At 41.8% G+C, this 10853-nt stretch overlaps 1 protein-coding gene across 1 annotated transcript; it reads left to right on the top strand.

The window, feature by feature from the left end:
• Nucleotides 1-516: 516 nt before the first annotated feature.
• On the top strand, nucleotides 517-8457 carry rpl27 (ribosomal protein L27). The gene is made up of 5 exons (XM_067968923.1): nucleotides 517-613; nucleotides 1470-1552; nucleotides 2795-2964; nucleotides 7092-7202; nucleotides 8372-8457. The coding sequence occupies exons 2-5, from the start codon at nucleotides 1472-1474 to the stop codon at nucleotides 8418-8420; spliced, it is 411 nt and encodes a 136-aa protein (XP_067825024.1). The 5' UTR covers nucleotides 517-613; nucleotides 1470-1471; the 3' UTR covers nucleotides 8421-8457.
• Nucleotides 8458-10853: the final 2396 nt, after the last annotated feature.

Below are 10853 nucleotides of genomic sequence, written 5' to 3' on the forward strand. Positions count from 1 at the left end.
CATCTTCTTGCAATGGCAACATTTATAAATGACTAACACTATTAAACATTTAGTCACTGATCCCACCAAGCAGCGCTCCAGCACATCTCGGAAAATTATAGGCTACATGCTTGATTTCCTAAAATGAGTTCTTTGCAAACAGTACTCCCCCACTGGCAGATGCAGGATTGGGGAATTACCCATATTGTGCTTCACAAATGCACAAAAAAAGGAACTGCTGAGGAACCTTTATCACGAAGGTAGAGGCCCTCTAGGTCATAAGATAGATGCAGAAGAGCAAGATCCATCCATCCAGAAGAAACTTGCAGTGGCCCCATCACAGCATCCAGCTATTTATCCCACAGTTTAACAGCAATTCTTTTGTTTTGGTATGTTGCAGCAATATATTTATTCTAAATGTCATAAATGTTTCAAAGTTCAACGTGATTTTGATGTGTAATTATTGGTTCAAGTTGATGTACTTAATTGCTACTTTTTTTGGCACATCTTTCAGCCCTCGAGAAGAACATTTGAGGAAGTGACGTTGACGTCATCGGGCGAACGCTGTCAAAGGTCAGCGGGACCCGGCAAACTTCCTTTACTGCGTGTGGCGGCCATTGAGCAGCGGTAGCCGGTACCTTTACCAATTTCAATCCCTTTCCATCCGCCGTCTAGCCGCGCCGCAGCTTCGTCATTTGACCCCACAATGAAACAAACGGTTCTTCTTTAAGCGGTCGGCGCCTTATTTGGCGGTTCGGTGCCCGGTTATTCTGTGAATTTTGAAGGTTTATTCGGAGCTGCGGCGCCCGATCGGGAGGGTCGGTTGGTTGTTGGGCTCGCGCGCTGGAGCCCAGGCTCCCAGTTTGGGTCGCGAGGAGTGCAAGTTCCCGCTTCGCCTGTAGACCGGAGCCTGGGGGCAGCGGATGGAGCCTCTTAACGGGCAAATCCCGAGAGCACCGTGAGAGCTAAGAACTTTCCAACATGCCTCAGCTTTTCCATTTCTATTTATCCCCATCTGTGATGTGCAATCGAAGGCCTTAGGTTTGGGTTATTTACTGTAAATGTTAAAAGCCATTGCCTGACTTGCTCGTCAGTGAGGCTGGACTGACTGGGGGAAGGTGCATTATTGGACCACATTACAGAATCCGGCATTGCAATCACATCAGTGACAATAGTCCCACGAGGGCACCTTTTAATGGAAAGAAAAAACTTGGATTGATGTAGCCCCTTTTCACATCCATAGGTCTTCTCAAAGTGCTTCATAGCCAATGAATTACTTTAAAGTGCAACGTTCAAGCACTGCAGGCAAACAGTAACCAATTTTAGCGAGATCCTACAAACAAAATATGAGATGAATTACGAGTGAAATGTGTTTTTGGTGGTGCTTGTGGGATTAATGTTGGCCGTGACACTGGGAGAACTCCCTGCTCCTCCTTGAAGTTCGTTTGTTTTGACTTGTTACCTTTGTGACATCTGTCTTGTTTTTACAGAAATGGGAAAGTTTATGAAACCTGGGAAGGTGGTTCTGGTGCTGGCCGGACGCTATGCTGGGCGCAAAGGTGTCATCGTAAAGGTACAGTTCTTCTAATTGTGGTTGTTGTTAAAATTTCATATTATAAATGTGGCTTTTAATAAAAGTTGGACTGCAGTCTGGGTTTAAGTTTCTTTAGTAAGAAGAGATAAATGCACTTCAGCGAGCTACATCTAGTTGTACGGCGCTGGGAATCCGTTCAAATGACTTGTACTTTATATAGCGACATTTTTCGTAGCAAAACATCAAGATGCTTTGGGGGATTTTCGACACTAAATGTGTTTTTGGTGGGAGCTGAATATGGTGGCTCCTTTCTTGCCACTGACACTGGAGAAAATTCTGGCTTGATGTCAGAAGCACAGCATCATTTATGGAGTCATGGGTGGCCGCAAGATGAAGTTGGGTATTTGGCCCAGCTTCCATATGTGCCTTGCTCATGGATAATATCACAAGAGGTGATGTGTAGATGAGGAAAAGCGGGGATGAGGATGGGATTTTGGGCACACAGGATGTGGTCAACTGGGTGCAGGAGGAGTACCTATTGTAGCTGTCTGCAATGGGACAGGTGGGAGTGGTCAACTATTGAGGCTATGGAGAGGAAGATAAGGAGGGATATTGTTGGCGGGCTCACAATCACAAGGATGTATATGACTTTGACCAGGGCAGCCTTGGTGATGTGGACAGGAGGGAAACCAGACTGATATGATTTGAATAAGGAGTGGTCAGAGAGGTAAAAGCAGAGCTGGATAGTAATGACTAAGAAATATCTTAATGGGGAGGAGGCCTCACCCTCCCCTTTGACATCCATCCATCTCTCATTTTATCTGCAATGCTTGGGGGGAAGAGAAGAGATTTCTATTCATATAATGCCTTATTGTTTCTCTTGGAAACATCTCAAAATGGCTTCACATTCATTGAATTACTTTGAACTGCAGTGACTGTTCCCGTAGCAGCAACAACAGCTATGTATAGAGAAAGATCCCAGAAATGGCAATGAAATGTATGACCATTTGATCTGTTTTTTCTTGGTGGTTGAAAGGTGAAGTATTGGCCAAGGCACTGGGGCATTCTATTCAAATGCAGTGGGATCTGTTGGAGAACCCTGGAGGTCAGCTTGGATTATGTCCTCAAGCTATAGAACCCACACCTCAAGGTGAAACTGCACCAAGTCCTGGAGTGGGGCTTGCACGCATGACCTAGAGCGCTAGCACAACTAGATATTTTTTTGTATTGGCTGTTTCAATTCTGTAGTACCATAATCTAAATATTGTGCTCATCTTGTAGAACATCGATGATGGGACCTCGGACAGGCCGTACAGTCATGCCCTTGTTGCTGGTATTGATCGTTACCCTCGTAAAGTGACTGCTAAAATGGGCAAGAAGAAGGTGGCCAAGAGGTCCAAGATCAAGTCCTTTGTGAAAGTGTACAACTACAACCACCTGATGCCAACCAGGTAGGTGTCGGAACATACGTCATTGTATGTGCAAATCGTATGAGTTTATCTTTTGCTGCAGTGATGGGTTCAGAAGTGTCTTTTGGGCTAGAAGATCACTCATAGATGGAAGGCTTTGCATTTAGGTGGAAAAAGGCCAAGGTTGGAGACTGCACTTTCAATATAAAAGCTATGTGTGGTTTACTGAAAGTTTTACAGAACTTGGTTGATGTATTTAACAGGTGGTTTTAACCAGAATATCAGAATTGCTGGATAAGAACCTTTTAAATCCAGTGCACGTAGGTGGACTGTTGTTTCGCATTAATTGGAGAACACAGGATTCATGTATAAAGACAACATCGACTTATATGGAGAATGGAAATTTGACTTTATCTCATCAGCTGTGGCCTGGTGGTGTGAATTGTTGTGAAGATTGTTCAGTGTGTGACTGTAGGAGTTGGAAAACAGGTTACATTAATTATTTGGAGGCGTTAAATGGCCTAAACTTCAGCTTGACCATTTTGCTTAGACTTGCAGTTGTGAAGTGCTTCAGGCGCTCATAAACAAGCAGTGATAAGTAATGAAAATTTAATTTGAGGGCAATCATCACTACAAACTTTGTATTGAGTTCAGTAGGTGTTAGACAAAGCATTTTGTACACATTTACATGACCATAGCAGCAAAAGTTTTCAATGATAGATGCTTACAAGTTAAGTGAAATTTCAAGTTATTATTGCTTTGAAGGGTGCCTCTTGATATGTTTACAGATCCTTGTGCAAAAGTGTCTCCCCCGCGCAAACTTAATTTTTAAATGAAAGGTTCTTCACCAAAACATCTAAAAGTGCAAATGTCCGTTGGATTTTAGCAGTTGCATACTTTACTTTGCTATGTAAAGTGCAACCTTCATTTGAAGAATGAGACCTAGTTTGTCAAATAAGTCTCTTTACATGCGTCCTTCCTCCCTTTCAAAATTTGAATTTGGCGCTCAAGATGAGAGATGATAATGTTGGGAAATTGAACACCTTCCAAATTAATATTTTGGCCGTCAGCGTCAAGAACTCTTGGGCACGTGTAGAACATTAAATGCATTGGGCTCTCAAGTGCCTTACCTGGATAAAGTATTGAATAACTGAGCTATGCAAATAAAGGGAAAGTCCCAGGTTTGATCTGTCATCTGTGTTGAGGCTACCTTAGCTTAGCTGGAGCAGAAATTGGACTTGGCGCCTTTGAGCTAGAAAGGGAAAAAACAGTCGGGGTTCCTGCTCCTATTGGCTGACCAGAAACTCCTGCTGGATACACGTGTGGATGTTGGGGCTAAGACACGATCAGGTTTGACTGCTGCAGTCAAATAGCCTGCGGACAGTCGCTGACACGGTGCCGGGGGGCAGGTGTCAGCTGTGGAAGGCTACCAAACGGAGCCTACATCCTGCAAAGGAAGAAAATTTAGTTTTCAAAAGAAAAGCCTTTTTGCTGATTCAATGTTTGAACCTCTAGGACTCTCTCCCCATCCCTAGAACAAAGTTCTGCATATAGTGTGATGTTTTGACATTCCAATAGTTGGTTCTGTTGAAAGTCTCTAATGGTTTTCAATTTCCCTCCCAAATTGTAATACCATCAGGTTCAATTAATAAAATTCAGTTTAATTGGTTAATTGTCGTGGGAGACTTTTGCATATCTTTTTTAAAATAGTTCACAGGTTGTGGGTTGTACTAGTAAGGCCACATTTATTGCCCAACCCAGTTGGCCCTGAGAAAGCAGTATTGAGCTGTCGCCTTGAATTACTACAGTGGTGATGGTTATACAAAAACTATGTTTTTCCTTATTTCTGTAAATTTCTCCCCTTCTGAATGTGTTGACCCCCTTCTTGGAGTATGATTCCACAGGTGCTGGTTTCCCCCCCCACCCACCCAGTACCTCACCACCCACCCAGTACCTCACCCAAGAGGCCATTCTTCATTTGTAAGCCTAGGCAACGAGTGTTGACATTTTTGAGGGAGGAGGGGAAATAACAGTCAAGCTGAATCCTGATCTCATGCGACATCCAAATACATGTACTTCAAGCAGATGCCTCCCTAACCCAGGGGACAATTTTAGCATCCCCACCACTGCTGCAGCTTTCTCAGACCAGATCAAGTAGAGTTCCAGTTTTATTTAAGAACATAAGAAATTGGAGCAGGAGTAGGCCAATCGGCCCCTCGAGCCTGCTCCGCCATTCAATAAGATCATGGCTGATCTGATCCCAACCACAAATCTAAAGAACACAAGAAGTAGGAGCAGGACCCGGCCACACAGCCCCTGGGCCCTCTCCGCCACCCACAGGGCATTGACCGATCTGAACTCAGCTTCATGTCCAATTTCCTGCCCGCTCCCCATAACCCCTAATTCCCTTTACTTCTAGAAAACTGTCCATTTCTGTTTTAAATTTATCTAATGATGTAGCTTCCACAGCTTCCTGGGGCAGCAAATTCCACAGACCTACCACCCTCTGAGTGAAGAAGTTTCTCCTCATCTCAGTTTTGAAAGAGCAGCCCCTTATTCTAAGATTATGCCCCCTCGTTCTAGTTTCACCCATCTTTGGGAACATCCTTACTGCATCCACCCGATCAAGCCCCTTCACAATCTTATATGTTTCAATAAGATCGCCTCTCATTCTTCTGAACTCCAATGAGTAGAGTCCCAATCTACTGAACCTCTCCTCATATGTCCGCCCCCTCATCCCCGGGATTAACCGAGTGAACCTTCTTTGTACTGCCTCGAGAGCAAGTATGTCTTTTCTTAAGTATGGAGACCAAAACTGTATGCAGTATTCCAGGTGCGGTCTCACCAATACCCTATATAACTGCAGCAATACCTCCCTGTTTTTATATTCTATCCCCCTAGCAATAAAAGCCAACATTCCGTTGGCTTTCTTGATCACCTGCTGCACCTGCATACCAAATTTTTGATTTTCTTGCACTAGGACCCCCAGATCCCTTTGTACTGCAGTACTTTCCAGTCTCTCGCCATTAAGAAAATAACTTGCTCTCTGATTTTTCCTGCCAAAGTGCATAACCTCACATTTTCCAATATTATATTGCATCTGCCAAATCTCCGTCCACTCACCCAGCCTGTCTATATCCCCTTGCAGGTTTTTTATGTCCTCCTCACTCTCTACTTTCCCTCCCATCTTTGTATCATCTGCAAATTTTGATATGTTGCACTCGGTCCCCTCCTCCAAATCGTTAATATAGATTGTAAAGAGTTGGGGACCCAGCACCGACCCCTGTGGAACACCACTGGTTACTGGTTGCCAGTCTGAAAATGAACCATTTATCCCAACTCTCTGCTTCCTGTTCGATAACCAATCCTCCACCCATGCCAGAATATTACCCCCAATCCCGTGATTTTTTATCTTAAGTAATAATCTTTTATGTGGCACCTTGTCGAATGTCTTCTGGAAGTCTAAATACACTATGTCCACTGGTTCCCCTTTATCCACCCTGTACGTTATATCCTCAAAGAACTCAAGCAAATTTGTCAGACATGACTTCCCCTTCATAAAGCCATGCTGACTTTGTCCTATTAAATTATGCTTATCTAAATGTTCCGTTACTGTCTCCTTAATAATAGACTCCAAAATTTTACCCACCACAGATGTTAAGCTAACTGGCCTATAATTTCCAGCCTTCTGCCTACTACCCTTTTTAAATAACGGTGTTACATTAGCAGTTTTCCAATCTGCCGGGACCTCTCCTGAGTCCAGGGAATTTTGGAAAACTATCACCAAAGCATCCACAATCCCTACTGCCACTTCCCTCAAGACCCTAGGATGGAAGCCATCAGGTCCAGGGGATTTATCCGCTTTGAGTCCCATTATTTTACTGAGTACCATCTCCTGAGTGATTTTAATCGTATTTAGCTCCTCCCCCCGTAGAGTCCCCTGTTTGTCCAGTGTTGGGATATTCTTAGTGTCCTCTACTGTAAAGACTGAAACAAAATATTTGTTCAGCATTTTTGCCATCTCCATGTTTCCCACCATTAATTTCCCGGTCTCATCCTCTAAGGGACCTATTTGTGTAAATTCTAAAAAGCCTAAATTTGTGGTATTAAATATGTTAAATGTTGATACTTCCTTTTGCTGGACTTCAGTTGTTTTCTTTATCTCCCAGGTACTCTGTTGACATTCCCCTGGATAAGACCATTGTGAACAAGGATGTTTTTAGGGATCCTGCTTTGAAACGCAAAGCCAGGCGGGAAGCCAAAGTAAAGTTTGAGGAAAGGTATGAATTGAATATGGATTTAAGACAAAATTTAGACTTATGTCAAATAAGATGTTTTAACCCTTAATTTCCCAAACATACAGGGAAATTTCAGTCTCTGGGCCAGCCATTTTGGTTTGTTTTCAGTTCACTGGACAAAACACTTCAGTTTCACACTTGATCATCCTGTTGTCCTTACTCCCCCCACCCCCATTCTGACTGCTTTTTTTAAAACTTTAACCAATCCATTTTTTTAGCCTTTTACTTTTTATTTTAACTTTAAAAAAATAATAAAACCATGTACTTGGCCTTGTTCACTTTACCAGCTCCCACTCTCTACTTTGGAGGTGGCAGCAAGTTTTTGATAAACTGTCTTTAAAGGTTAACTCTTCTGTTAATGAAAGGGTTGTACGTAACCTGGAAGGTAGCTGCGGAGTGAATATACTTGTTGACCTCAGTAGATAAACAGAATGATTTATGTGTTTAAAAACAGAGCTGTTGACCAACAGACAGGTGACATTTAAGAGAAATTGTAGTTATTTTTAAAATTGCATGCCAATAAGAAAGTGGCACTGTAACTTCATAGCTATGTGAATGTATTTCCTCAAAATGTTAGGTTGCAATGTCTTGTGTGCTTTGCAGGTTCCCTATGTATAGATCACCATATTCCATAACATCTTACAATAGAGCATTCCTCTTAAATTCAGACTGTTGAAATTTTGGTTTTAACTAGATTCACTAATTCAAGCTACTCAATCAAATTATTTCCAAAATCAGCTGCCAGACACACAATAGTGCAAACCGAATGTTGGAGGCTGTAATTACCTCTGATCCACAGTCCATGAAATGAAATAAAGTATTTAAAATGATTTGCCCAAATTCAACTTTGTCTATCTTGCCATGATATCTTCTACATGTATAAGTGTTGTGTACAAACTATGATAACTTTCACCCAAGGGTCCAGACCTTTAACGCCCATTATGGCTTCAGTTTAACATCTAAAATTCATCTGAAGAAGAATCTATCTGACCTTCATGTATGAGACATTCCTAACTGATATTCTTACCTTGTCTCTCCTTCCACGACTACTACTGATCATTTATGGACTGTGCTTGGTGTGAAAATGAAATTTTAAGTGGTCTCTTACCTTTGAGATGTTAACTTATATATTCATTTTTATTCTTCTGCAGGTACAAGACAGGAAAGAACAAATGGTTCTTCCAGAAGCTCCGATTCTAAATTGTATATCAATATAAATAAATATTCATTTAAAATGTTTTGCGTATTAGTGTGATATATGAACAAATACCTTTGCCTGAATAATGTGAAGTGTTCAGTTATGCCCTATATCTGACATAAACTTGCACTCTTTAGAACCAGATAATGTTTTCCCACATTTAACTCATTTCAATTTGAACCAGTGTTTAACCCAACTAAATGTAGTTGAAACAGCTGTGTAGCAGGATTTTACTTTATATGTTTGGATTGAAGGATAAAGGTAAACTAGAAGCACTAGTAGCTGCAAATTAGCACTGGTGCCAAGCCTAGCAATAAAAAATGCATTTCCTGCTTGCAGAAAAATAAGTTGAAAGGGGAAATGGTGGAAAGGATTTATTTTTTTTAGAATGAAACCCCAATGTAGCCACAGTCTGATTCTGTTTGGGAAGCAGCATTGAGGCTCCAGTGACCCAAACTAGAAACCTTTGTTGACACTGGTTGATGACCAGGTCAGTCTCAGCTTTGTCTCCTGCAGCTGAATAATCCACTGATAGTGTCTAGAATAGCCTCTTGGCTAACAGACTAGGGGACAAGTGATGCTTGTGGAACTGTATCCCATGAAGGAATCAGTGCACTCGGGAAGGAGAAAATTGGTGGAATGGGGAGCAAGAGGAAAAAACTTCCAGTGATCATGGAAGCATACTTCCAAACAAAAACAATGTTTTTCAAAGAATGTTGGAGACCAAGAATTCAGTAATCAGAAGCACAAGCTGTACTAGTACTTTTTTCTATTTAAACAGTGGAACTACCATTAAATAAATCTGGAAAATTAAGTTAATTATTCCCACATGTACAATTTTGTGGGGGGAAACTGGGTTGAGGCTGGGGTATGTAAAAAGAAAGACTTACTTTTATAAAATGCCGTTCAGGATGTCCAAAGGCGCTTTGCAGTTAATTTTTGAAGTGCAGTCACTGCTGTAATGTAGGAAACACGGCAGCCAATTTGTGCACATCAAGGTCCCATAAACAACAATGTGATAATGAACTGATCTTTTAATGATGTTGGTTGAGGGATGAATATTGGCCAGGATACTGGGGAGAACTCGCTTGCTCTTTAAAATAGTGTTATGGGATCTTGTATGGCCACCCGAGACGGCAGCCAGGGCCTCTGTTCAATGTCTCATTGGAAGGACATACTTCCGACAGTGCAGCACTTCCTCAGTACTGCACTGAAGTGTCAGCCTAGATTTTGTCCTCAAGTCTCTGGAGTGGGATTTGAACCCACAACAGAGGTGAGAGTGCTACTGCTGAGCCACGGCTGACTTCACAGACCTGTACTGAAGAGTGCTGTCCTCAAGATATATTTCTCTTTAATCCATGTGCCATGACTAATGTCATTTCAGATTTTGAACAGTTCAGTACAGCCTAATGTCTGCTATTTTAGCTTGAATAGTGTCAGTTTTGAGAGACCTTGAGATATTTTACAGGCTGATAAATTCTAGGTTTGCAACAGTTGCTGCCTAAATACCAATGAAATGGAAGGCTTTTTTGGCTCCCCCAGCGATCGAACAAGTGTAGCCAGTGTGCAGCTGAATTGTACAAATCAGGAAGTTTCCAAGTTTGATCCCCATTCTGTGCACTGTTAGCTGATCACCCAGGGCAGGATTAGAAGCACTACGGTTAGCCTCTGTGCTCTTGGACTAGGGATGGAAAAAATTAACTAGAGGTTCTGCTCCTGATTGATACTCAGTGATTTCTCTTGGAAAACTTGTGTATGTATGTATGTAGATGTCGGGAGGACAAGGATGGGAAAAGCTGTGAAGCTTGCATGTGCATAATGTGAACTTGGGAACCAGATTACAGGCAAATGTAGCAGCATATTTCAGCTCAGTCGATTCCTTCAAGAATGGAGGTGAGAAAACTGGCATGAGAAAAATGCAGAAAAAGAAACTTCACAATTTTTGCAGTTTGAATGCAAAAAAAATTACCAACAACTACAGTGAATGTGAATTTTAAAAAAAAATTTACCTCCTTTTATAAAATAAATATTGCAGCTTTCACCCCCTCTGGCTTAATTTATAACATGATTTTTCACTGCAGTGTGCAAACTAGATTTTTTTTATCTTTACAACTTTGAATCAGTACTGAACAGTTGTGCCATCAACTGCTATTGAATTGTGCCTCAAATTAAACAGGATCCTGAAATTCCTGGATCTAGGCGAGTGGGACCTGGTTTTGTTGGGTCTTTGCTTCTTAAGAAATTCTGATGAGAGGGGCTGGGTGCTTCTTGTACCTGCCCCGATGGCAGACGAGGACACAAAAAGCATGCCTGGACCATGGAGGTACACGTGGAGCAATCTGGAAAAAGTGGGACTGCAATGTTTTCTTAACAGCAATTGATCTGAGAGTGATTGATTATCACTAGGCAAGCAGCAATATTGGCCAATTTTTCAA

The sequence above is a fragment of the Heptranchias perlo genome, chromosome 30, assembly GCF_035084215.1.
Source record: "Heptranchias perlo isolate sHepPer1 chromosome 30, sHepPer1.hap1, whole genome shotgun sequence".
Classification (NCBI taxonomy): domain Eukaryota; kingdom Metazoa; phylum Chordata; class Chondrichthyes; order Hexanchiformes; family Hexanchidae; genus Heptranchias; species Heptranchias perlo.